This window comes from Oncorhynchus mykiss, chromosome 3 (genome assembly GCF_013265735.2).
Source record: "Oncorhynchus mykiss isolate Arlee chromosome 3, USDA_OmykA_1.1, whole genome shotgun sequence".
Lineage (NCBI taxonomy): Eukaryota > Metazoa > Chordata > Actinopteri > Salmoniformes > Salmonidae > Oncorhynchus > Oncorhynchus mykiss.
This window is the reverse complement of record NC_048567.1, coordinates 7,759,877-7,787,486: the sequence shown is the minus strand read 5'-3', so window position 1 is coordinate 7,787,486 and position 27,610 is coordinate 7,759,877. Positions and strand designations below refer to the sequence as shown.

Genomic DNA, 27,610 nt, shown 5'->3' with positions numbered 1-27,610 from the left:
TACCCCTTCCATCTTGTCCCCTTCCATCTTGTCCCCTTCCATCTTGTCCCCTTCTCTCTTGTCCCCTTCTCTCCTCTACCCTTCTCTCTTGTCCCCTTCTCTCTTCTACCCCTTCTCTCTTGTCCCCTTCTCTCCTCTACCCTTCTCTCTTCTACCCCTTCCATCTTGTCCCCTTCCATCTTGTCCCCTTCCATCTTGTCCCCTTCCATCTTGTCCCCTTCCCTCTTGTCCCCTTCTCTCTTGTCCCCTTCTCTCCTCTACCCTTCTCTCTTTCCCCTTCTCTCTTCTACCCTTCTCTTGTCCCCTTCTCTCCTCTACCCTTCTCTCTTCTACCCTTCTCTTGTCCCCTTCTCTCTTCTACCCCCTCTCTCTTGTCCCCTTCTCTCTTCTACCCTTCTCTCTTGTCCCCTTCTCTCTTGTCCCCTTCTCTCTTGTCCCCTTCTCTCTTCTACCCTTCTCTCTTGTCCCCTTCTCTCTTGTCCCCTTCTCTCTTGTCCCCTTCTCTCTTGTCCCCTTCTCTCTTGTCCCCTTCTCTCTTCTACCCTTCTCTCTTGTCCCCTTCTCTCCTCTACCCCTTCTCTCTTGTCCCCTTCTCTCTTGTCCCCTTCTCTCTTGTCCCCTTCTCTCTTGTCCCCTTCTCTCTTGTCCCCTTCTCTCTTGTCCCCTTCTCTCTTGTCCCCTTCTCTCTCGTCCCCTTCTCTCTTGTCCCCTTCTCTCTTGTCCCCTTCTCTCTTGTCCCCTTCTCTCTTGTCCCCTTCTCTCTTGTCCCCTTCTCTCTTGTCCCCTTCTCTCTTGTCCCCTTCTCTCTTGTCCCCTTCTCTCTTGTCCCCTTCTCTCTTGTCCCCTTCTCTCTTCTACCCTTCTCTCTTCTACCCCTTCTCTCTTGTCCCCTTCTCTCTTGTCCCCTTCTCTCTTGTCCCCTTCTCTCCTCTACCCTTCTCTCTTGTCCCCTTCTCTCTTGTCCCCTTCTCTCTTGTCCCCTTCTCTCTTGTCCCCTTCTCTCTTGTCCCCTTCTCTCCTCTACCCTTCTCTCTTGTCCCCTTCTCTCTTGTCCCCTTCTCTCTTGTCCCCTTCTCTCTTCTACCCTTCTCTCTTGTCCCCTTCTCTCCTCTACCCCTTCTCTCTTGTCCCCTTCTCTCTTGTCCCCTTCTCTCTTCTACCCTTCTCTCTTGTCCCCTTCTCTCCTCTACCCCTTCTCTCTTGTCCCCTTCTCTCTTGTCCCCTTCTCTCTTCTACCCTTCTCTCTTGTCCCCTTCTCTCTTCTACCCTTCTCTCTTGTCCCCTTCTCTCTTGTCCCCTTCTCTCTTCTACCCTTCTCTCTTGTCCCCTTCTCTCCTCTACCCTTCTCTCTTCATCCCCTTCTCTCTTCATCCCCTTCTCTCTTCTACCCCTTCTCTCTTGTCCCCTTATCTCCTCTACCCTTCTCTCTTGTCCCCTTCTCTCTTCGTCCCCTTCTCTCTTCTACCCCTTCTCTCTTGTCCCCTTCTCTCCTCTACCCTTCTCTCTTGTCCCCTTCTCTCCTCTACCCTTCTCTCTTGTCCCCTTCTCTCCTCTACCCTTCTCTCTTGTCCCCTTCTCTCTTGTCCCCTTCTCTCTTCTACCCTTCTCTCTTGTCCCCTTCTCTCTTCTACCCTTCTCTCTTGTCCCCTTCTCTCTTGTCCACTTCTCTCTTCTACCCTTCTCTCTTGTCCCCTTCTCTCCTCTACCCTTCTCTCTTGTCCCCTTCTCTCCTCTACCCTTCTCTCTTGTCCCCTTCTCTCTTGTCCCCTTCTCTCTTGTCCCCTTCTCTCTTGTCCCCTTCTCTCTTGTCCCCTTCTCTCTACTACCCCTTCTCTCTTGTCCCCTTCTCTCTTGTCCCCTTCTCTCTTGTCCCCTTCTCTCTTGTCCCCTTCTCTCTTGTCCCCTTCTCTCTTGTCCCCTTCTCTCTTCGTCCCCTTCTCTCTTCGTCCCCTTCTCTCTTCGTCCCCTTCTCTCTTCGTCCCCTTCTCTCTTCGTCCCCTTCTCTCTTCGTCCCCTTCTCTCTTCATCCCCTTCTCTCTTGCCCTGTCCTAGTAGTTCAGTGTACTAGGTTGATGTACTTGTACACTGTTCTCCTATGTAATGGTGTATAATATTTAATATTATATTTTTTGCCATTTAGTGTACTTTGGTACTTGGTGTGTAGTAGCACAACTTAACTTGTGTTATGTACTTGGTATGCGTAGTATGTACTTTGTATGCGCAGTAGTAAAGTGTGGTTAAATTCAGTATGCGTGTTGTATAGTTGACAGTAGTATGTACTTGGTATGCGCAGTAGTAAAGTGTGGTTATATTCAGTATGCGTGTTGTGTAGTTGACAGTAGTATGTACTTGGTATGCGCAGTAGTAAAGTGTGGTTATATTCAGTATGCGTGTTGTGTAGTTGACAGTAGTATGTACTTGGTATGCGCAGTAGTAAAGTGTGGTTATATTCAGTATGCGTGTTGTGTAGTTGACAGTAGTATGTAGAGTAAGTGTTCTGTATTCCAGGGTGACTGTCTGCTGAGGGATTGTTGCTTGTTTAATAATTCTCTCAAATAAAGGATCAAAGGTCCCTGCCACAGTCAACCTCCTGCATTTCATTACAACTACACACACACAGAATACACACACACACACACACACATACTGTACACTCCTAATCCTCTCACACACTCATCAGTAATACCATCCATTATGTACAATATTCTTTTGATTCAGTTGGGAGATGTTGTAGTTGTTAATTGGATATATTTTACATTCAATAATACAGCAATCACTCAACATGTGGGTTGTTATCTTCCATAGTGAGAATGGATTAGTTTCATAGAGTTAACATAGCACAGTCGTCCTGACTCCACATCCGTCTTCCTGGACTGCACACTACACCAACAACAGAACAGAACACACACCTAGCGTCAGGCTGGACATATGCTGTCTGACAAGACATTCCCCTAGTCCTCCTCTCTCTACTGTCTGTTTCTGTGTTCCTACAATATGGTTTTCTGCCCTGGCCCCTGTCTCTATCATAGTGCCAGGTTGTGTCTGTGTGTTCTACACGGCCCTGTATTTGATTCTTCCTGTTTCACTTTGTTCTCTCGATGATTGGCTGCTCTGACATTCTACTCTGTGACACTGTTCTACAGCACTTCCATGATTCTCTGTGCTGTCACAGCTCCCCTGGCTCACAGTTGGCGCAGAGCATCCTGGGTATAATTGGGGTGTACCACCTCCTCCAAGGTCTGGAAGGGGTGAGATATTGAGGGGAGAAGGAAGGAAAGGTTGACAGTGTTTGACACCTTTGGCACACACCCTCTCTGTAATTGCCAGGGCATACATCATCTGAGCTGAGGATAGAGGAGGATGATGGGACACGTGAGAGGAAGAGTCTGAGATGAGGAGAAGAGCGAGACAGCGATGGGTGGGGAAAGAGGGATTGATATGCAAAGGGAGAAGGGGAGGAAGAGAAGAGGTAGTTTGACAACCTGTGAGCAGCTTTAGACAGGAGAGGAGTCACAGTGACTGACACTCACTACAGGTGGTACACCCCTATGTAAACACACTGCTGTCACTGCCTGTGCACACACACACCCTGCAGTACACCAAAGTAAATATACCGCTGTGTGTGTGTGTGTGTGTGTGGGTGTGGGGGGGGGGGGGGGGTTGGAGAGCCGATACATGTAATAGAGCTATGCATCGTGACCTGAGGGGTTGAACACAAACACACAGGGGATCAATATTGTGTGTGTGTGTCCTGTTTGAGTAGCCCAGATCGATGGGCCCTGTCTTGTAGATTGATCACTAATACTCTGCGGCATTTATTGATTAAGAATCAGCTTAGTGAAGAGCTGTCCCTGTGTTGAAACCTACAGCATCTCTCTACTAGCTGTCGACCGATTATGATTTTTCAACGCCGATACCGATTTATTGGAGGACCAAAAAAGCCGATACCGATTAATCGGCCAAAATGTTTAATTTGTATTTTTATATATATATATAATATATATATGTATATGTATGTGATGACAATTACAACAATACTGAATGAACAATGAACACTTATTTTAACTTAATATAATATAATACATCAATCAAATCTATTTAGTTTCAAATAAATAATGAAACGTGTTCAATTTGGTTTAAATAATGCAAAAACAAAGTGTTGGAGAAGAAAGTAAAAGTGCAATATGTGCCATGTAAAAAAGCTAACATTTAAGTTCCTTGCTCAGAACATGAGAACATATGAAAGCTGGTGGTTCCTTTTAACATGAGTCTTCAATATTCCCAGGTAAGATGTTTTAGGTTGTGGTTATTATAGCACTATTTCCCTCTATAGCATTTGTATTTCATATACCTTTGACTATTGGATGTTCTTATAGGCACTTTAGTATTGCCAGTGTAACAGTATAGCTTACGTCCCTCTCATCGCTCCTACCTGGGCTCGAACCAGGAACACAATGACAACAGCCACCCTCGAAGCAGCGTTACCCATGCAGAGCAAGGGGAACAACCACTCCAAGTCTCAGAGCAAGTGACGTTTGAAACGCTATTAGCGCGCACCCCGCTAACTAGCTAGCCATTTCACATCGGTTACACCAACCTCATCTCGGGAGTTGATAGGCTTGAAGTCATAAACGGCTCAATGCTTGAAGCACAGCGAAGAGCTGCTGGCAAACGCAGGAAAGTGCTGTTTGAATGAATGTTTACGAGCCCGCTGGTGCCTACCACCTCTCAGTCAGACTGCTCTATCAAATCTCAAATCATAGACTTAATTATAACATAATAACACACAGAAATACGAGCCTTCGTTTCCAGATTAGACCAGATTAATGACCTATCATTTCGAAAACAAACGTTTATTCTTTCAGTGAAATACGGAACCATTCCGTATTTTATCTAACGAGTGGCATCCATCAGTCTAAATATTCCTGTTACATTGCACAACCTTAAATGTTATGTCGTAATTACGTAGAATTTTGGCAAATTAGCTCGCAAAGAGCCAGGCGGCCCAAACTGTTGCATATACCCTGACTCTGTGTGCAATGAACGCATGAGAAGTGACACAATTTCACCTGGTTAATAGTGCCTGCTAACCTGGATTTCTTTTAGCTAAATATGCATGTTTAAAAATATATACTTCTGTGTATTGATTTTAAGAAAGGCATTGATGTTTATGGTTAGGTACATTTGTGCAACGATTTTTTTCGCAAATGCGCCTTTGTTAAATCATCCCCCATTTGGCGAAGTTGGGTGTCTTTGTTAGGTTGAAATGGTCTTCACACAGTTAGCAATGAGCCAGGCACCCAAACTGCTGCGTATACCCTGACTCTGTTGCAAAGAACGCAAGAGAAGTGACACAATTTCTCTAGTTAAAATAAGTTCATGTTGGCAGGCAATATTAACTAAATATGCAGGCTTAAAAATACACTGCTCAAAAAAATAAAGGGAACACAAATAACACATCCTAGATCTGAATGAATGAAATATTCTTATTACAAACTTTTTTCTTTACATAGTTGAATGTGCTGACAAAATCACACACAAATGATCAATGGAAATCAAATTTATCAAGCCATGGAGGTCTGGATTTGGAGTCACACAAAATTAAAATGGAAAACCACACTACAGGCTGATCCAACTTTGATGTAATGTCCTTAAAACAAGTCAAAATGAGGCTCAGTAGTGTGTGTGGCCTCCACGTGCCTGTTTGACCTCCCTACAATGCCTGGGCATGCTCCTGATGAGGTGGCGGATGGTCTCCTGAGGGATCTCCTCCCAGACCTGGACTAAAGCATCCGCCAGCTCCTGGACTGTCTGTGGTGCAATGTGGAATTGGTGGATGGAGCGAGACATGATGTGCTCAATTGGATTCAGGTCTGGGGAACGGGCGGGCCAGTCCATAGCATCAATGCCTTCCTCTTGCAGGAACTGCTGACACACTCCAGCCACATGAGGTCTAGCATTGTCTTGCATTATGAGGAACCAGGGCCAACCGCACCAGCATATGGTCTCACAAGGGGTCTGAGGATCTCATCTCGGTACCTAATGTCAGTCAGGCTACCTCTGGCGAGCACATGGAGGGCTGTGCGGCCCCCCCACACCATGACTGACCCACCGCTAAACCGGTCATGCTGGAGGATGTTGCAGGCAGCAGAATGTTCTCCACGGCGTCTCCAGACTCTGTCACGTCTGTCACGTGCTCAGTGTGAACCTGCTTTCATCTGTGAAGAGCACAGGGCGCCAGTGGCGAATTTGCCAATCTTGTTGTTCTCTGGCAAATGCCAAACGTCCTGCACGGTGTTGGGCTGTAAGCACAACCCCCACCTGTGGACGTCGGGCCCTCATACCACCCTCATGGAGTCTGTTTCAGTGTTGCTTCCTAAGTGGACAGTTTGATTTCACAGAAGTGTGATTGACTTGGAGTTACATTGTGTTGTTTAAGTGTTCCCTTTATTTTTTTGAGCAGTGTATATACTTGTGTATTGATTTTAAGAAAGGCGTTGATGTTTATGGTTAGGTACACATTGGTGCAACGACTGCTTTTCTTGCGAATGCGCTTGTTAAATCACCTGTTTGGTGAAATAGGCTGTGATTCAATGATAAATTAACAGGCACCGCATCGATTATATGCAACGCAGGACAAGCTAGATAAACTAGTAATATCATCAACCATGTGTAGTTAACTAGTGGTTATCGCATAACAGGTAGTCAGCCTGCCACGCAGTCTCCTCGTGGAGTGCATAATCGGTGTACAAATCGGATTACCGATTTGGCCTACGGCACCTCTCTACTAACTGTGTTGAAGCCTACGTCACCTCTACTAACTGTGTTGAAGTCTACGGCACCTCTACTAACTGTGTTGAAGTCTACGGCACCTCTCTACTAACTGTGTTGAAGTCTACGGCACCTCTCTACTAACTGTGTTGAAGTCTACGGCACCTCTCTACTAACTGTGTTGAAGTCTACGGCACCTCTACTAACTTTGTTGAAGTCTACGGCACCTCTCTACTAACTTTGTTGAAGTCTACGGCACCTCTCTTCTAACTGTGTTGAAGTCTACGGCACCTCTACTAACTTTGTTGAAGTCTACGGCACCTCTCTACTAACTTTGTTGAAGTCTACGGCACCTCTACTAACAGTGTTGAAGTCTACGGCACCTCTCTACTAACTTTGTTGAAGTCTACGGCACCTCTCTACTAACAGTGTTGAAGTCTACGGCACCTCTACTAACAGTGTTGAAGTCTACGGCACCTCTACTAACTGTGTTGAAGTCTACGGCACCTCTACTAACGGTGTTGAAATCTACGGCACCTCTACTAACTGTGTTGAAGTCTACGGCACCTCTACTAACTGTGTTGAAGTCTACGGCACCTCTACTAACTGTGTTGAAGTCTACGGCACCTCTACTAACGGTGTTGAAGTCTACGGCACCTCTACTAACGGTGTTGAAGTATACGGCACCTCTACTAACGGTGTTGAAGGCTACGGCACCTCTACTAACTTTGTTGAAGTCTACGGCACCTCTACTAACTGTGTTGAAGTCTACGGCACCTCTCTACTAACTGTGTTGAAGTCTACGGCACCTCTACTAACGGTGTTGAAGTCTACGGCACCTTTCCTAACTGTGTTGAAGTCTACGGCACCTCTCTACTAACTGTGTTGATGAAAATCCTTCCTGAAACACATACTGCTCACACTGTAACAATTTTCTGTCCCCTTTCTCTCTTTCTTTCTCTCTCTCTGATGCCCCAGTCATTTTGAAGCTCTTTTCTTTTCTCTGTCCACCTACTTAACTTGAGATCCCCCCTCTCTCTCCATGCTATTCTTTCTCCTTTTCCCCCTCCACTGACTCCTTGCACTTGTCCTCTCTCCCTCCCCTCCCTCCTTCGCTCTGTCGCTCCCCTATAAATACTTCCACTGACGGACATGAACTTGCCGCCGAGACACACATCCTGTCTTTTATTCCTCTTTTTCTCTCTCTTTCTTTCCCTGCCCCCCTCATCCCCCCCTCATGTGCTCAGTGTGGAGTGGAGACCAATTAAAGTCCATCGCCTCCTCTCTCTTTCTCGACCTCATGCTCTCTACTGTACCTCACTCACTCTTGATCTCTTTCTCAATTTCTATTCAAGGGGCTTTTTGCCATGGGAAACATATGTTTACATTGCCAAAATAAGTGAAGTAGATGATAAACAATAAAAAAAATGAACATTAAACATTACACTCACAGAAGCTCTCTGTCTCTCTCTCCTCTGTCTAGAGCCAGACTCTCCTGGGTCACTAATTAAAACTCAACTATTTTGTCTCTGCTTTATTTTCTCCTCCCCTCATCGTCCGACTTTAACTGACTTTCTCTCTTTTTCCTGTCTTTCTTATTATTCTCTCTCCACTAGTGGAGGACTGTTAGATATGCTGCTTCTCTCTCCGCTAGTGGAGGACTGTTAGATATGCTGCTTCTCTCTCCAATAGTGGAGGACTGTTAGATATGCTGCTTCTCTCTCCACTAGTGGAGGACTGTTAGATATGCTGCTTCTCTCTCCGCTAGTGGAGGACTGTTAGATATGCTGCTTCTCTCTCCGCTAGTGGAGGACTGTTAGATATGCTGCTTCTCTCTCCGCTAGTGGAGGACTGTTAGATATGCTGCTTCTCTCTCCGCTAGTGGAGGACTGTTAGATATGCTGCTTCTCTCTCGACTAGTGGAGGACTGTTAGATATGCTGCTTCTCTCTCCGCTAGTGGAGGACTGTTAGATATGCTGCTTCTCTCTCGACTAGTGGAGGACTGTTAGATATGCTGCTTCTCTCTCCGCTAGTGGAGGACTGTTAGATATGCTGCTTCTCTCTCCACTAGTGGAGGACTGTTAGATATGCTGCTTCTCTCTCCACTAGTGGAGGACTGTTAGATATGCTGCTTCTCTCTCCACTAGTGGAGGACTGTTAGATATGCTGCTTCTCTCTCCGCTAGTGGAGGACTGTTAGATATGCTGCTTCTCTCTCCGCTAGTGGAGGACTGTTAGATATGCTGCTTCTCTCTCCGCTAGTGGAGGACAGTTAGATATGCTGCTTCTCTCTCCGCTAGTGGAGGACTGTTAGATATGCTGCTTCTCTCTCCGCTAGTGGAGGACTGTTAGATATGCTGCTTCTCTCTCCGCTAGTGGAGGACTGTTAGATATGCTGCTTCTCTCTCCGCTAGTGGAGGACTGTTAGATATGCTGCTTCTCTCTCCGCTAGTGGAGGACTGTTAGATATGCTGCTTCTCTCTCCGCTAGTGGAGGACTGTTAGATATGCTGCTTCTCTCCCCACTAGTGGAGGACTGTTAGATTAGGCTGTGTCTCCTCAATTCACTAAGGCCCTTCGACACCGTACTGCTCATGTCTGGCCCCATGTTGTTATTCCCAGAACCAGCCAGCCTTGACTGGAGGCCCTAGTGTGTGTCAGAGTCAAGTCCATATTGTTCTCTTCCGACTCCCTTTTTCTCCTTAATTAGCATTGTTGGGCCTCTCTGGTTCTCTCTCTCTCTCGTTCTCTCTCTCTCTCGTTCTCTCTCTCTCTCTCTCTCGTTCTCTCCCTCGTTCTCCCTCTCTCTCGTTCTCACTCTCTCTCTCTCTCGTTCTCTCTCGTTCTCTGTCTCTCTCTCTCGTTCTGTCTCTCTCTCTCTCTCTCGTTCTGTCTCTCTCTCTCGTTCTGTCTCTCTCTCTCTCTCGTTCTGTCTCTCTCTCTCGTTCTGTCTCTCTCTCTCTCTCGTTCTGTCTCTCTCTCTCGTTCTGTCTCTCTCTCTCTCGTTCTGTCTCTCTCTCTCTCGTTCTGTCTCTCTCTCTCTCGTTCTGTCTCTCTCTCTCTCGTTCTGTCTCTCTCTCTCTCGTTCTGTCTCTCTCTCTCTCTCGTTCTGTCTCTCTCTCTCTCTCGTTCTGTCTCTCTCTCTCTCGTTCTGTCTCTCTCTCTCTCGTTCTGTCTCTCTCTCTCTCGTTCTGTCTCTCTCTCTCTCGTTCTGTCTCTCTCTCTCTCGTTCTGTCTCTCTCTCTCTCGTTCTGTCTCTCTCTCTCTCGTTCTGTCTCTCTCTCTCTCTCGTTCTGTCTCTCTCTCTCTCTCGTTCTGTCTCTCTCTCTCTCTCGTTCTGTCTCTCTCTCTCTCTCGTTCTGTCTCTCTCTCTCTCTCGTTCTGTCTCTCTCTCTCGTTCTGTCTCTCTCTCTCGTTCTGTCTCTCGTTCTCTCTCTCGTTCTCTCTCTCGTTCTCTCTCTCGTTCTCTCTCTCGTTCTCTCTCTTGTTCTCTCTCTTGTTCTCTCTCTCGTTCTCTCTCTCGTTCTCTCTCTCGTTCTCTCTCTCGTTCTCTCTCTCGTTCTGTCTCTCTCTCTCTCGTTCTGTCTCTCTCTCTCTCGTTCTGTCTCTCTCTCTCTCGTTCTGTCTCTCGCTCTCTCGTTCTGTCTCTCGCTCTCTCGTTCTGTCTCTCGCTCTCTCGTTCTGTCTCTCGCTCTCTCGTTCTGTCTCTCGCTCTCTCGTTCTGTCTCTCGCTCTCTCGTTCTGTCTCTCGCTCTCTCGTTCTGTCTCTCTCTCTCTCGTTCTGTCTCTCTCTCTCTCGTTCTGTCTCTCTCTCGTTCTGTCTCTCTCTCTCTCGTTCTCTCTCTCTCTCTCGTTCTCTCTCTCTCTCTCGTTCTCTTTCGCTCTCTCTCGTTCTCTGTCTCTCTCTCTCGTTCTGTCTCTCTCTCTCTCTTTCGCTCTCTCTCGTTCTGTCTCTCTCTCTCTCTCGTTCTGTCTCTCTCTCTCTCTCGTTCTGTCTCTCTCTCTCTCTCGTTCTGTCTCTCTCTCTCTCTCGTTCTGTCTCTCTCTCTCTCTCGTTCTGTCTCTCTCTCTCTCTCGTTCTGTCTCTCTCTCTCTCTCGTTCTGTCTCTCTCTCTCTCTCGTTCTGTCTCTCTCTCTCTCTCGTTCTGTCTCTCTCTCTCTCTCGTTCTGTCTCTCTCTCTCTCTCGTTCTGTCTCTCTCTCTCTCTCTCGTTCTGTCTCTCTCTCTCTCTCTCGTTCTGTCTCTCTCTCTCTCTCGTTCTGTCTCTCTCTCTCTCTCGTTCTGTCTCTCTCTCTCTCTCGTTCTGTCTCTCTCTCTCTCTCTCGTTCTGTCTCTCTCTCTCTCTCTCGTTCTGTCTCTCTCTCTCTCTCGTTCTGTCTCTCTCTCTCTCTCGTTCTGTCTCTCTCTCTCTCTCTCGTTCTGTCTCTCTCTCTCTCGTTCTCTGTCTCTCTCTCTCTCGTTCTCTGTCTCTCTCTCTCTCGTTCTGTCTCTTCTCTCTCTCTCTCGTTCTCTCTTGTTCTCTCTTGTTCTCTCTCTCTCGTTCTCTCTCGTTTTCTCTCGTTCTCTCTCGTTCTCTCTCGCTCTCTCTCGTTCTCTCTCTGTCGGTTGTTTTTCCTGGTACTGCTCCCAGCTATGTCATTACAAAGTATCAGACACCAAAACAAGTAATACAGGTGGCTCTACATTATGTTTATGTTTTTGCTTTATCACCTTGTAATGGTTATGTGGAATATTGATGATTTATCCATATTTCTTGTCTCCATCTCTCCTCCAGGCCCACAGTTATTTAGACCATCAACCATCCAGCTCTTCTCTCCATCCGTCTCTCTTTCTCTGACTGACAGCATTGTATTTTACTGTGTTTGATCGTTATTGTGGAATGTTGATGCTTAATCTCTTTTCCTCTTTATCCTTCTCTCCCTTTCCTTCTTTCTCCCTTTCCTTCTGTCTCCCTTCCCTCTGTCCCCCTTTCCTTCTTTCTCCCTTTCCTTTTGTCTCCTTTCCTTCTGTCTCCGTTTCATTTTGTCTCCTTTCCTTCTGTCTCCCTTTCCTTCTTTCTCCCTTTCCTTCTTTCTCCCTTTCCTTTTGTCTCTTTCCTTCTGTCTCCTTTCCTTCTCTCTCCCTTTCCTTCTTTCTCCCTTTCCTTTTGTCTCCTTTCCTTCTGTCTCCCTTTCCTTCTTTCTCCCTTTCCTTTTGTCTCCTTTCCTTCTGTCTCCCTTTCATTTTGTCTCCTTTCCTTCTGTCTCCCTTTCCTTCTTTCTCCCTTTCCTTTTGTCTCCTTTCCTTCTGTCTCCCTTTCCTTCTGTCTCCCTTTCCTTCTGTCTCCCTTTCCTTCTGTCTCCCTTTCCTTCTGTCTCCCTTTCCTTCTGTCTCCCTTTCCTTCTGTCTCCCTTTCCTTTTGTCTCCTTTCCTTTTGTCTCCTTTCCTTCTGTCTCCCTTTCCTTCTTTCTCCCTTTCCTTTTGTCTCCTTTCCTTCTCTCCCTTCCTTCTTTCTCCCTTTCCTTCTGTCTCCTTTCCTTCTCTCTCCCTTTCCTTTTGTCTCCTTTCCTTCTCTCCCTTTCCTTCTGTCTCCCTTTCCTTCTGTCTCCTTTCCTTCTCTCTCCCTTTCCTTTTGTCTCCTTTCCTTCTCTCCCTTTCCTTCTGTCTCCCTTTCCTTCTTTCTCCCTTTCCTTCTGTCTCCCTTTCCTTCTTTCTCCCTTTCCTTTTGTCTCCTTTCCTTCTCTCCCTTCCTTCTTTCTCCCTTTCCTTCTGTCTCCTTTCCTTCTCTCTCCCTTTCCTTTTGTCTCCTTTCCTTCTCTCCCTTTCCTTCTGTCTCCCTTTCCTTCTTTCTCCCTTTCCTTTTGTCTCCTTTCCTTCTCTCCCTTTCCTTCTTTCTCCCTTTCCTTTTGTCTCCTTTCCTTCTGTCTCCCTTTCCTTCTTTCTCCCTTTCCTTTTGTCTCCTTTCCTTCTCTCCCTTCCTTCTTTCTCCCTTTCCTTCTGTCTCCTTTCCTTCTCTCTCCCTTTCCTTTTGTCTCCTTTCCTTCTCTCCCTTTTTGTCTCCTTTCCTTCTCTCCCTTTCCCTTTTTCTCCCTTTCCTTCTCTCTCCCTTTCCTTCTCTCTCCCTTTCCTTCTCTCTCCCTTTCCTTTTGTCTCCTTTCCTTCTCTCCCTTTCCTTCTTTCTCCCTTTCCTTTTGTCTCCTTTCCTTCTGTCTCCCTTTCCTTCTTTCTTCCTTTCCTTTTGTCTCCTTTCCTTCTCTCTCCCTTTCCTTTTGTCTCCTTTCCTTCTCTCCCTTTCCTTTTGTCTCCTTTCCTTCTCTCTCCCTTTCCTTTTTTCTCCCTTTCCTTCTCTCTCCCTTTCCTTCTCTCTCCCTTTCCTTCTCTCTCCCTTTCCTTCTCTCTCCCTTTCCTTCTCTCTCCCTTTCCTTCTCTCTCCCTTTCCTTCTCTCTCCCTTTCCTTCTCTCTCCCTTTCCTTTTGTCTCCTTTCCTTCTGTCTCCTTTCCTTCTCTCTCCCTTTCCTTTTGTCTCCTTTCCTTCTCTCCCTTTCCTTTTGTCTCCTTTCCTTCTCTCCCTTTCCTTTTTTCTCCCTTTCCTTCTGTCTCCCTTTCCTTCTGTCTCCCTTTCCTTCTGTCTCCCTTTCCTTCTGTCTCCCTTTCCTTGTCTCTCCCTTTCTCTCCCTTTCCTCTGTCTCCCTTTCCTTCTCTCTCCCTTTCTCTCCCTTTCCTTCTGTCTCTCCCTTTCCTTCTGTCTCTCCCTTTCTCTCCCTTTCCTTCTGTCTCTCCCTTTCCTTCTGTCTCCTTTCCTTCTCTCTCCCTTCTGTCTCCCTTTCCTTGTCTCTCCCTTTCTCTCCCTTTCCTCTGTCTCCCTTTCCTTTTGTCTCCTTTCCTTCTCTCCCTTTTTGTCTCCTTTCCTTCTCTCCCTTTCCTTCTCTCCCTTTCCTTCTCTCCCTTTCCTTTTGTCTCCTTTCCTTCTTTCTCCCTTTCCTTCTTTCTCCCTTTCCTTCTCTCTCCCTTTCCTTCTCTCTCCCTTTCCTTCTCTCTCCCTTTCCTTCTCTCTCCCTTTCCTTCTCTCTCCTTTCCTTCTCTCTCCCTTTCCTTTTGTCTCCTTTCCTTCTCTCCCTTTCCTTCTCTCCCTTTCCTTCTCTCCCTTTCCTTCTCTCCCTTTCCTTTTGTCTCCTTTCCTTCTTTCTCCCTTTCCTTCTTTCTCCCTTTCCTTCTCTCTCCCTTTCCTTCTCTCTCCCTTTCATTCTCTCTCCCTTTCCTTCTCTCTCCCTTTCCTTTTGTCTCCTTTCCTTCTTTCTCCCTTTCCTTCTTTCTCCCTTTCCTTCTTTCTCCCCCTTTCCTTCTGTCTCCTTTCCTTCTCTCTCCCTTCTGTCTCCCTTTCCTTGTCTCTCCCTTTCTCTCCCTTTCCTCTGTCTCCCTTTCCTTTTGTCTCCTTTCCTTCTCTCCCTTTTTGTCTCCTTTCCTTCTCTCCCTTTCCTTCTTTCTCCCTTTCCTTCTGTCTCCTTTCCTTCTCTCTCCCTTTCCTTTTGTCTCCTTTCCTTCTCTCCCTTCCCTTCTCTCCCTTTCCTTCTCTCCCTTTCCTTTTGTCTCCTTTCCTTCTTTCTCCCTTTCCTTCTCTCTCCCTTTCCTTCTCTCTCCCTTTCCTTCTCTCTCCCTTTCCTTCTCTCTCCCTTTCCTTCTCTCTCCTTTCCTTCTCTCTCCCTTTCCTTTTGTCTCCTTTCATTCTCTCCCTTTCCTTCTCTCCCTTTCCTTATCTCCCTTTCCTTTTGTCTCCTTTCCTTCTTTCTCCCTTTCCTTCTCTCTCCCTTTCCTTCTCTCTCCCTTTCATTCTCTCTCCCTTTCCTTCTCTCTCCCTTTCCTTCTCTCTCCCTTTCCTTCTTTCTCCCTTTCCTTCTTTCTCCCTTTCCTTCTTTCTCCCTTTCCTTCTTTCTCCCTTTCCTTCTCTCTCCCTTTCCTTCTCTCTCCCTTTCCTTCTCTCTCCCTTTCCTTCTCTCTCCCTTTCCTTCTTTCTCCCTTTCCTTCTGTCTTCCTTTCCTTCTCTCTACCTTTCCTTCTGTCTCCCTTTCCTTGTCTCTCCCTTTCTCTCCCTTTCTCTCCCTTTCCTTCTCTCCCTTTCCTTCTTTCTCCCTTTCCTTCTGTCTCCCTTTCCTTGTCTCTCCCTTTCTCTCCCTTTCCTTCTCTCTCCCTTTCCTTCTCTCTCCCTTTCCTTCTCTCTCCCTTTCCTTCTGTCTCTCCCTTTCCTTCTGTCTCTCCCTTTCCTTCTGTCTCTCCCTTTCCTTCTCTCTCCCTTTCCTTCTCTCTCCCTTTCCTTCTGTCTCCCACTTTCCTTGTCTCCCTTTCCTTGTCTCCCTTTCCTTGTCTCTCCCTTTCCTTCTCTCTCCCTTTCCTTCTCTCCCACTTTCCTTCTCTCCCACTTTCCTTCTCTCTCGCTTTCTCTCCCTTTCCTTCTGTCTCTCTCCCTTTCTCCCCCTTTCCTTCTCTCCCCTTTCCTTCTCTCTCGCTTTCTCTCCCTTTCCTTCTCTCTCTCGCTTTCTCCCCCTTTCCTTCTCTCCCCCTTTCCTTCTCTCTCCCTTTCCTTGTCTCTCCCTTTCCTTGTCTCTCCCTTTCCTTGTCTCTCCCTTTCCTTGTCTCTCCCTTTCCTTGTCTCTCCCTTTCCTTGTCTCTCCCTTTCCTTGTCTCTCCCTTTCCTTGTCTCTCCCTTTCCTTCTCTCTCCCTTTCATTGTCTCTCCCTTTCCTTCTCTCTCCCTTTCTCTTCCTTTCCTTCTCTCTCCCTTTCTCTCCCTTTCCTTCTCTTCCCCTTTCCTTCTCTCTCCCTTTCCTTCTGTCTCTCCCTTTCTCTCCCTTTCCTTGTCTCTCCCTTTCCTTGTCTCTCCCTTTCTCTCCCTTTCCTTGTCTCTCCCTTTCTCTTCCTTTCCTTCTCTCTCCCTTTCTCTCCCTTTCCTTCTCTCCCCCTTCCTCTCCCTTTCCTTCTCTCTCCCTTTCCTTCTCTCTCCCTTTCCTTCTCTCCCCCTTTCCTTATCTCCCCCTTTCCTTCTCTCCCCCTTTCCTTCTGTCTCCTTTTCTCTCCCTTTCCTTCTCTCTCCCTTTCTCTCCCTTTCCTTCTCTCTCCCTTTCTCTCCCTTTCCTTCTCTCCCCCTTTCTCCCCCTTTCCTTCTCTCCCCCTTTCCTTCTCTCCCCCTTTCCTTCTCTCCCCCTTTCCTTCTCTCCCCCTTTCCTTCTCTCCCACTTTCCTTCTCTCTCCTTTTCTCTCCCTTTTCTTCTGTCTCTCCCTTTCCTTCTGTCTCTCCCTTTCTCTCCCTTTCCTTGTCTCTCCCTTTCTCTCCCTTTCCTTGTCTCTCCCTTTCTCTCCCTTTCCTTGTCTCTCCCTTTCTCTCCCTTTCCTTCTGTCTCTCCCTTTCTCTCCCTTTCCTTCTCTCTCCCTTTCCTTCTCTCTCCCTTTCCTTCTCTCTCCCTTTCCTTCTCTCTCCCTTTCCTTCGCTCTCCCTTTCCTTCGCTCTCCCTTTCCTTCGCTCCCTTTCCTTCGCTCCCTTTCCTTCGCTCCCTTTCCTTCGCTCCCTTTCCTTGTCTCTCCCTTTCCTTGTCTCTCCCTTTCCTTGTCTCTCCCTTTCCTTGTCTCTCACTTTCCTTCTCTCCCCCTTTCCTTCTCTCCCTTTCTCTCCCTTTCCTTCTGTCTCTCTCGCTCTCCCTTTCCGTCTCTCCCTTTCCTTGTCTCTCCCTTTCCTTGTCTCTCCCTTTCCTTGTCTCTCCCTTTCCTTGTCTCTCCCTTTCCTTCTCTCCCTTTCCTTGTCTCTCCCTTTCCTTCTCTCCCCCTTTCCTTCTCTCCCTTTCCTTCTGTCTCTCCCTTTCCTTCTGTCTCTCCCTTTCCTTCTGTCTCTCCCTTTCCTTCTGTCTCTCCCTTTCCTTGTCTCTCCCTTTCCTTGTCTCTCCCTTTCCTTCTGTCTCTCTCTCTCTCCCTTTCCTTCTGTCTCAGTTTGACGGGAGGGGATCTGTCCATCCAGGTGAATCTGAATGACTACCTGGATATTTACTGCCCCCACTACCCTCACCCGTCTCCCCCCAGTGAGGTCTACCCCCAGGTCCCACCAGACAGCCTGGCCCTGTACCTGGTGGCTGAGGGGGGGTTCAGGGGCTGTGTGGAGACCCAAGGGGCCATCAAGAGATGGGAGTGTAACAGCCCCCATGCCCCCTTAGGCCCTGTCCGCTTCTCAGAGAAGATCCAGCGCTTCACCCCCTTCTCTCTGGGCTTCGAGTTCCTCCCCGGACACCACTACTACTACAGCTGTGAGTGTGTGTGTATAAGTAAATCTGTGTGATAACTTGGGTTTCCTTTTTTCCCACTACTTCCTATTTCTGTCTTCCTCTCTCATTTATCTCCAACCGCTGGAGGAGGGAGGGGGGGAGCAAGGGAGGCAGAGAAGGTAGAGGGGAGGGAGCGATGTCTACTGTTTCCTAATGATCTGGTGCTTCTGTCTCCAACCAAGGAGGGCCATCAGCAGCACCTAGATATTCTGCACAGATTCTGTCAGACCTGGGCCCTGACAGTAAATCTCAGTAAGACCAAAATAATGGTGTTCCAAAAAAGGTCCAGTCATCAGGACCACAAATACAAATTCTAGACACTGTTGCCCTAGAGCACACAAAAAACTATACATACCTTGGCCTAAACATCAGTGCCACAGGTAACTTCCACAAAGCTGTGAATGATCTAAGAGACAAGGCAAGAAGGGCATTCTATGTCACCAAAAGGAACACCAAATTCAACATAGTAATTAGGATCTGGCAAAAAATACTTAAATCAGTCATAGAGCCCATTGCCCTTTATGATTGTGAGGTCTGGGTTCAGCTCACAAAATGGGAAAAACACCAAATTGAGACTGTATGCAGAATTCTGCAAAACTATCCTCCGTAAAACACCAAATAATGCATGCAGAGCAGAATTAGGCCGATACCCGCTAATTATCAAAATCCAGAAAAGAGCCGTTAAATTCTACAACCACCTAAAAGGAAGCGATTCCCAAACCTTCCATAACAAAGCCATCACCTAGAGAGAGATGAACCTGGAGAAGAGTCCCCTAAGCAAGCTGGTCCTGGGGCTCTGTTCACAAACACAAACACACCTTGCAGAGCCCTAGCACAGCAGCACAATTAGACCCAACCAAATAATGAGAAAACAAAAAGATAATGACTTGACACATTGGAGAGGGGAAGGTTTGGTGCCCTGAAATCCGTTTCTTACTGTTTTTACAACTTCTGGTCTCTGTCCAACCAAAAGAGGGGGGGGGGGACAAGAAAAAGACAGGCTTTTAAAGCAGCCGTAGGAGGAGAAGCATGGAATTAAAGAGGGGAGAGTCTGATAGTACAGGAAGGGAGGGGGAGAGAGAGGGGGATGAGTGGAATCCACAGGGAGAAAGAAAAGGGGAGCAACAAAAGCGAGGGAAAAGGGTGAGGAAAATAATGGATGAGAGACGGAGGGAAAGAATCTTTACATAAATTACTATTGCGGTCTGCGGGACAATGGAGCATTGTCAGGGCATGAGACACACACACACACACACACACACACAGAGCACTGGGCCATTGTGTCTGTGCAGGGCTGGAGAACACAACAATAGCCTCCTCCCCTGGAACTACCCCAGTGGGCCTGGCTGTCTGTGTGTGTATTGTCCACATCAAAGATAACGCTTGAAGTTTGTCCAACCGTCTGGCTGGGTGAAAGGGCCAGGCCATAGGGACAGTATAATGCTTTTAGACTGGGGACACGACAATAGTATTAGCTGTTTCAGTCCGTCTCTTATAGTGATCCACACTGACAGCTCACATAGCATCCGCGTCAATCAGCCCAGTGATCTGTAGTCACTAGATGGCATTGCTAGAAGGAACAGCATTCTCAGAACTGACGAGCAAGTAGACAAGCTTTTGTTTGGTTACGTTGAGGGTTAAGATTAGAGGTGGCTGTTTGAACTTGAAAGTATAAGTTAGCATCCTACTTAATATAATGTATGCCATTTAGAAGACTCTTATCTGAAGTGATGGAGTCCTGCGTACATACATTTTACATAGGGCGGGTCCCGGGAATCAAACCCACTGTCCTGCAAGCGTCACGCTCTACTAACTGAGCTCCAGACGACCAGATAGTGACTGTGTTTCTGTCGCTTAATTCTGACAGCAGCTGCCAAACAGGAAACACCTTGACTCCCACAATCCATTGTGTCAGTCCCCTTTGACCCCTGTAGTGGTTGCTGTCTGCTGGAGTTTCCAAATGGAAAACCTTTTCTGTAGTTTCTTTCATACTAACTGAATCCAGCTGAGTTCTGATGGTTGGTGAAGGGTGACGTCATATGGTGACACATTCTATATTATTGTCAAATACATGAAGGGTTGAAATTCTCCAACGCCCAACACTTCACACATAGCTTTACTGTAACAAGGCAATCTCTCTCTCTCTCTGTCTCTCGCTCTCTGTCCGTCTCGCTCTCTCTGTCTCTCTCTCTGTCTCTCTCTCTCTCTCTCTCTCTCTCTGTCTCTCTGTCTCTCTGTCTCTCTCTCTGTCTCTCTCTCTCTCTCTGTCTCTCTCTCTCTCTCTGTCTCTCTCTCTCTCTCTGTCTCTCTCTCTCTCTCTGTCTCTCTCTCTCTCTCTGTCTCTCTCTCTCTCTGTCTCTCTCTCTCTCTCTCTCTCGCTCTCTCTGTCTCTCTCTCTCGCTCTCTCTGTCTCTCTCTCTCGCTCTCTCTGTCTCTCGCTCTCTCTGTCTCTCTCTGTCTCTCTCTCTCTCTCTCTCTCTCTCTGTCTCTCTCTCTCTGTCTCTCTCTCTCTCTGTCTCTCTCTCTCTCTCTGTCTCTCTCTCTCTGTCTCTCTCTCTCTCTCTCTCTCTCTCTGTCTCTCTCTCTCTGTCTCTCTCTCTCTCTGTCTCTCTCTCTCTCTCTGTCTCTCTCTCTCTCTCTCTCTCTCTCTCTCTCTCTCTGTCTCTCTCTGTCTCTCTCTCTCTCTGTCTCTCTCAATTCAATTCAATTCAATTCAAGGGCTTTATTGACATGGGAAACATGTGTTAACATTGCCAAAGCAAGTGAGGTAGATAACATACAAAGTGAATATATAAAGTGAAAAACAACAAAAATTAACAGTAAACATTACACATACAGAAGTTTCAAAACAAGAAAGACATTACAAATGTCATATTATATATACAGTGTTTTAACAATGTACAAATGGTTAAAGGACACAAGATAAAATAAATAAGCATACATTTGGGTTGTATTTACAATGGTGTGTGTTCTTCACTGGTTGCCCTTTTCTCGTGGCAACAGGTCACAAATCTTGCTGCTGTGATGGCACACTGTGGAATTTCACCCAGTAGATATGGGAGTTTTTCAAATTTGGATTTGTTCTCTCTATCTCTCTCTCTCTGTCTCTCTCTCTCTCTCTCTCTGTGTCTGTCTCTCTGTGTCTGTCTCTCTGTGTCTGTCTCTCTGTGTCTGTCTCTCTGTGTCTGTCTCTCTGTGTCTGTCTCTCTTTGTCTGTCTCTCTGTGTCTGTCTCTCTGTGTCTGTCTCTCTGTGTCTGTCTCTGTCTCTGTGTCTGTCTCTCTCTGTCTCCCTCTCTCTCCAGCATTGCCTACAGGGGAAAGCTCACCGCTGCCCTGCATGAAGCTGCGAGTCACAGTGTGCTGTGAGCCCAGTGAGTAAACTCCTCTTTTTCATCTCTCTCTCTCACTCATATGCTCTTCTGTGTGAAACCAGTATGTAGAGCTCTCTAACGTCTCCCTCCATCTGTTTCCATATTTCCTCGGTCTACCAGAGGTAGCTGGGGACGTTCTGCTCTTCATCTCACCTTTGATGTTCTCCTCCACCTCATCTCTTCCTCCTAGCTCAAATCAAAATGTTTGTGATGGAGGGCATCCTTTTTTCATAGCCTTTTCTTTCATCATTCTCCTTCTCCTTTTTTCGCTCCACCATTCTGCTCTCTCTCTGCCTCGTCAGCTTACCCGGTATGTTCAGTACCTGACTACCTCAGTTACCTCGTACACCTGCACATTGACTCAGTACTGGTACTTCCTGTACTGTATGTAGACATGTTATTTGACTCTTTATTTGTTATTCACTTTGTGTTTTTATTCCTCGTGAATCATTACTATTTGTATCTTATTTTTAACTCTGCGTTAATGGAAAAGGCGCTGTAAGTAAGCATTTCACTGTTAGTCCAATAACATTTCATTTGATTCTCTGTATAGCTCTGTAATTGTCCCTCTTCCTCAGGTTCTAACTTCATCACTCCTGTTGACCTCCCCTTTTTATCACAGCAGTATTCTGACCCCTCCCTTCTTTATCACAGTAGTATTCTGACATCTCCCCTTTTTGTCACAGCAATATTCTGACATCTCCCCTTTTTGTCACAGCAATATTCTGACCCCTCCCCTTTTTGTCACAGCAATATTCTGACATCTCCCCTTTTTGTCACAGCAATATTCTGACATCTCCCCTTTTTGTCACAGCAATATTCTGACCCCTCCCCTTTTTGTCACAGCAATATTCTGACATCTCCCCTTTTTGTCACAGCAATATTCTGACCCCTCCCCTTTTTGTCACAGCAATATTCTGACCCCTCCCCTTTTTGTCACAGCAATATTCTGACCCCTCCCCTTTTTGTCACAGCAATATTCTGACCCCTCCCCGTTTTGTCACATCAGTATTCTGACCCCTCCCCTTTTTGTCACAGCAGTATTCTGACCCCTCCCCTTTTTGTCACAGCAGTATTCTGACCAACTGATCGATCGACTTGTCCATCTCCAAGGTATTTCTAGTCGATCTTGTGTTGCCCTGCGCGCCGGCCGGGCAGGGAAACTGTTACCATTTAATTTGTCTGAAGTTACAAACACTGCCTTCCCGGTGGGCCTGGATAGGAAATCAAGTCAACTATGCCACCGCTGGCCAATCGGATAGCTCAGATGACCGTGTCTGCAGCAACTTAGCAGCATAAAGAAAGCTACGATAAAATGTAATACTGTGAGATTTCAAAACGTTTCAAACCATGACTAGAGAGAAACTGTCAACGAATACAGCAGATATCAGAACATTTAAAACCATGACTAGAGAGAAACTGTCAACGAATACAGCAGATATCAGAACATTTAAAACCATGACTAGAGAGAGACTGTCAACGAATACAGCAGATATCAGAACATTTAAAACCATGACTAGAGAGAGACTGTCAACGAATACAGCAGATATCAGAACATTTAAAACCATGACTAGAGAGAGACTGTCAATGAATACAGCAGATATCAGAACATTTAAAACCATGACTAGAGAGAGACTGTCAACGAATACAGCAGATATCAGAACATTTAAAACCATGACTAGAGAGAGACTGTCAATGAATACAGCAGATATCAGAACATTTAAAACCATGACTAGAGAGAGACTGTCAACGAATACAGCAGATATCAGAACATTTAAAACCATGACTAGAGAGAGACTCAACGAATACAGCAGATATCAGAACATTTAAAACCATGACTAGAGAGAAACTGTCAACGAATACAGCAGATATCAGAACATTTAAAACCATGACTAGAGAGAGACTGTCAACGAATACAGCAGATATCAGAACATTTAAAACCATGACTAGAGAGAGACTGTCAACGAATACAGCAGATATCAGAACATTTAAAACCATGACTAGAGAGAGACTGTCAACGAATACAGCAGATATCAGAACATTTAAAACCATGACTAGAGAGAGACTGTCAACGAATACAGCAGATATCAGAACATTTAAAACCATGACTAGAGAGAGACTGTCAACGAATACAGCAGATATCAGAACATTTAAAACCATGACTAGAGAGAGACTGTCAACGAATACAGCAGATATCAGAACATTTAAAACCATGACTAGAGAGAGACTGTCAACGAATACAGCAGATATCAGAACATTTAAAACCATGACTAGAGAGAGACTGTCAACGAATACAGCAGATATCAGAACATTTAAAACCATGACTAGAGAGAGACTGTCAACGAATACAGCAGATATCAGAACATTTAAAACCATGACTAGAGAGAAACTGTCAACGAATACAGCAGATATCAGAACATTTAAAACCATGACTAGAGAGAGACTGTCAACGAATACAGCAGATATCAGAACATTTAAAACCATGACTAGAGAGAGACTGTCAACGAATACAGCAGATATCAGAACATTTAAAACCATGACTAGAGAGAAACTGTCAACGAATACAGCAGATATCAGAACATTTAAAACCATGACTAGAGAGAGACTCAACGAATACAGCAGATATCAGAACATTTAAAACCATGACTAGAGAGAGACTGTCAACGAATACAGCAGATATCAGAACATTTAAAACCATGACTAGAGAGAGACTCAACGAATACAGCAGATATCAGAACATTTAAAACCATAACTAGAGAGAGACTGTCAACGAATACAGCAGATATCAGAACATTTAAAACCATGACTAGAGAGAGACTGTCAATGAATACAGCAGATATCAGAACATTTAAAACCATGACTAGAGAGAAACTGTCAACGAATACAGCAGATATCAGAACATTTAAAACCATGACTAGAGAGAGACTGTCAACGAATACAGCAGATATCAGAACATTTAAAACCATGACTAGAGAGAAACTGTCAACGAATACAGCAGATATCAGAACATTTAAAACCATGACTAGAGAGAGACTGTCAACGAATACAGCAGATATCAGAACATTTAAAACCATGACTAGAGAGAAACTGTCAACGAATACAGCAGATATCAGAACATTTAAAACCATGACTAGAGAGAGACTGTCAACAAATACAGCAGATATCAGAACATTTAAAACCATGACTAGAGAGAAACTGTCAACGAATACAGCAGATATCAGAACATTTAAAACCATGACTAGAGAGAGACTGTCAACGAATACAGCAGATATCAGAACATTTAAAACCATGACTAGAGAGAGACTCAACGAATACAGCAGATATCAGAACATTTAAAACCATGACTAGAGAGAAACTGTCAACGAATACAGCAGATATCAGAACATTTAAAACCATGACTAGAGAGAGACTGTCAACGAATACAGCAGATATCAGAACATTTAAAACCATGACTAGAGAGAGACTCAACGAATACAGCAGATATCAGAACATTTAAAACCATGACTAGAGAGAGACTGTCAACGAATACAGCAGATATCAGAACATTTAAAACCATGACTAGAGAGAGACTGTCAACGAATACAGCAGATATCAGAACATTTAAAACCATGACTAGAGAGAGACTGTCAACGAATACAGCAGATATCAGAACATTTAAAACCATGACTAGAGAGAGACTCAACGAATACAGCAGATATCAGAACATTTAAAACCATGACTAGAGAGAGACTCAACGAATACAGCAGATATCAGAACATTTAAAACCATGACTAGAGAGAGACTCAACGGATACAGCAGATATCAGAACATTTAAAACCATGACTAGAGAGAAACTGTCAACGAATACAGCAGATATCAGAACATTTAAAACCATGACTAGAGAGAAACTGTCAACGAATACAGCAGATATCAGAACATTTAAAACCATGACTAGAGAGAGACTGTCAACAAATACAGCAGATATCAGAACATTTAAAACCATGACTAGAGAGAGACTGTCAACGAATACAGCAGATATCAGAACATTTAAAACCATGACTAGAGAGAAACTGTCAACAAATACAGCAGATATCAGAACATTTAAAACCATGACTAGAGAGAAACTGTCAACGAATACAGCAGATATCAGAACATTTAAAACCATGACTAGAGAGAAACTGTCAACGAATACAGCAGATATCAGAACATTTAAAACCATGACTAGAGAGAAACTGTCAACGAATACAGCAGATATCAGAACATTTAAAACCATGACTAGAGAGAGACTGTCAACGAATACAGCAGATATCAGAACATTTAAAACCATGACTAGAGAGAAACTGTCAACGAATACAGCAGATATCAGAACATTTAAAACCATGACTAGAGAGAGACTGTCAACGAATACAGCAGATATCAGAATGTTTAAAACCATGACTAGAGAGAAACTGTCAACGAATACAGCAGATATCAGAACATTTAAAACCATGACTAGAGAGAAACTGTCAACGAATACAGCAGATATCAGAACATTTAAAACCATGACTAGAGAGAGACTGTCAACGAATACAGCAGATATCAGAACATTTAAAACCATGACTAGAGAGAGACTGTCAACGAATACAGCAGATATCAGAACATTTAAAACCATGACTAGAGAGAGACTGTCAACGAATACAGCAGATATCAGAACATTTAAAACCATGACTAGAGAGAGACTGTCAACGAATACAGCAGATATCAGAACATTTAAAACCATGACTAGAGAGAGACTGTCAACGAATACAGCAGATATCAGAACATTTAAAACCATGACTAGAGAGAGACTGTCAACGAATACAGCAGATATCAGAACATTTAAAACCATGACTAGAGAGAGACTGTCAACGAATACAGCAGATATCAGAACATTTAAAACCATGACTAGAGAGAGACTGTCAACGAATACAGCAGATATCAGAACATTTAAAACCATGACTAGAGAGAGACTGTCAACGAATACAGCAGATATCAGAACGTTTAAAACCATGGCTAGAGAGAAACTGTCAACGAATACAGCAGATATCAGAACATTTAAAATCATGACAAGCAGTGCAGCAGTGATGAATGAGTAGGAAAGTGTATCTACAGGCTTGTTATTATTAGTGGCTTGGGTCTTTTTTAATATCAAGGAATATTTCACTTTCTCTGGTCATAGGAGTAACAACATGAATTTGTGCATGAGGTGGAAATAATGCTCTCTCCCTCTGCGACTTGAGTTTCGCCAACAGCTGGAAGAAGGTGTCCCTTTTTGGTCAGTTTCAGTGGAGGAAAAGGAGAGCGGAGGGATGTTGAGAGACTGACCCTCCGTCTGCTGCTCTCTCCCTCCGCTGAGACTGACCCTCAGTCTGCTGCTCTCTCCCTCCGCTGAGACTGACCCTCAGTCTGCTGCTCTCTCCCTCTGCTGAGACTGACCCTCAGTCTGCTGCTCTCTCCCTCTGCTGAGACTGACCCTCAGTCTGCTGCTCTCTCCATCTGCTGAGACTGACCCTCAGTCTGCTGCTCTCTCCCTCTGCTGAGACTGACCCTCAGTCTGCTGCTCTCTCCCTCTGCTGAGACTGACCCTCAGTCTGCTGCTCTCTCCCTTTGCTGAGACTGACCCTCAGTCTGCTGCTCTCTCCCTCCGCTGAGACTGACCCTCAGTCTGCTGCTCTCTCCCTCTGCTGAGACTGACCCTCAGTCTGCTGCTCTCTCCCTCTGCTGAGACTGACCCTCAGTCTGCTGCTCTCTCCCTCCGCTGAGACTGACCCTCAGTCTGCTGCTCTCTCTTTTTTTTAATGTCCCAAACTACAATGCATTGGCAGGGCAATTCAAGCAAAGCCAGTATGTGTTGATAATGTATTGGGCCTGTAGCTTACTGCACAAACCTCATTGCTACAGTACTGTTTTTAATTGGTTAATGTTTCAAAGGCTTATATTTTAAGTCATGTTAATAAACAGAGTGGTAGATCTCGGCATGCAGGGTGATCTTGACTCAAAGGTTGGTGACGGCTTCTCTAGCATCATCGTGTGTGTGTGTGTGTGTGTGTGTGTGTGTGTGTGTGTGCGCGTCAAAAGAACATACCTTTTAGTATACATTTGTTACCAGTTCAACAGAAAGCTCTCTTGCTCCCTCTCTTTCCTCTCTCTCACACACACTTTCTCATTCTCTATCTCTTTCCTTTACTCTGCCTCTGTGTCTCTGGTGTGAATTCCCAGAGTTGTTCTAACCCAGGCCCTTCCTACAGTAATGTTAGTCTTCCGGTCCACTGAGCTGCCTGTTCCTATTCCGGTCGGGAATGTTGCCCAGTCACTGTGGGAATGCCTCTACACTCTACAGTTGAAGGTGTGTGTGTGTGTGTGAGACGTCTGTCCCAATTCCCATCACATCCCAGTGGACTGGGCAGGGAGGGCTAAATAAATGTCCCAGCCTCGTCTCCACGCTACAGGCAGGGATATCATTAGTTAGGTGTGTGTGTGGGGCGTGCCTGGGTGTGTCTTCTCTTCATAGTGTTTATCATCAGCCCATAACCAGGAGATGTATAATGCTCTATATATTCTCTCTTCTTAAACACTTACTCTATTCCAAAGAGAGAGAGGGGATCATTTCATCTGTCCAAATAACTAGAATCAACGTTTGATGTGTGAAGTTGTAATGATCCCGTGGTTGTTCATTAACAACGCTCTGATAGTGTTTCTGTGGGGAACAGCAGCAGTAGTGTTGACCTTCTGACTGTTTCCTTCCATTGCTGCTGTTTTTCACACTGACTGAAAATATGCTACGTTTTTACTGTACAGGATATTTACCCAAATGGACATTATTTTCAGTCTCTGTTCCTCTCTTTCTTTCTCTCATTCATTCTCTCTCTTCCTCTCTGTTCTCTCATCCTGTTCTCCTAGTGAAGCTAATCTGGACTACATTTCAAGAGCCCTCTTCTGTCTTTTTCCTCCCTCTTTTTAGTCTTCTGTCGTTCCTGAAGTGGCACTAATCTCCCCCTCTCCCTGTCTCTTCTCCTCGTTCCCCCTCCCTCCGTTTATGATCTGTCGACTGGAGCAAAACTAATCTAGGCTTCATCCACTACCATGTCTTTCTCTCTCTCCTTCCATCCCCAAGTTTCCCACCCTCTCTCTCTCCTTCCATCCCCATGTTTCCCACCCTCTCTCCCTCCTTCCATCCCCATGTTTCCCACCC

The 27,610-nt window shown here is 45.5% G+C and overlaps 1 protein-coding gene across 3 annotated transcripts in view; it reads left to right on the top strand.

The window, feature by feature from the left end:
- si:dkey-246i14.3 (ephrin-A4) overlaps positions 1-27,610 on the top strand; it is a 96,118-nt gene that overhangs the window by 52,989 nt on the left and 15,519 nt on the right. For all 3 annotated transcript variants that reach the window (XM_036967618.1, XM_036967607.1, XM_036967597.1), the window contains exons 2-3: positions 16,721-17,031; positions 20,353-20,421. In XM_036967618.1, the coding sequence (XP_036823513.1) occupies positions 16,721-17,031; positions 20,353-20,421 (380 nt within the window). The remainder of the gene's footprint in view (positions 1-16,720; positions 17,032-20,352; positions 20,422-27,610) is intronic.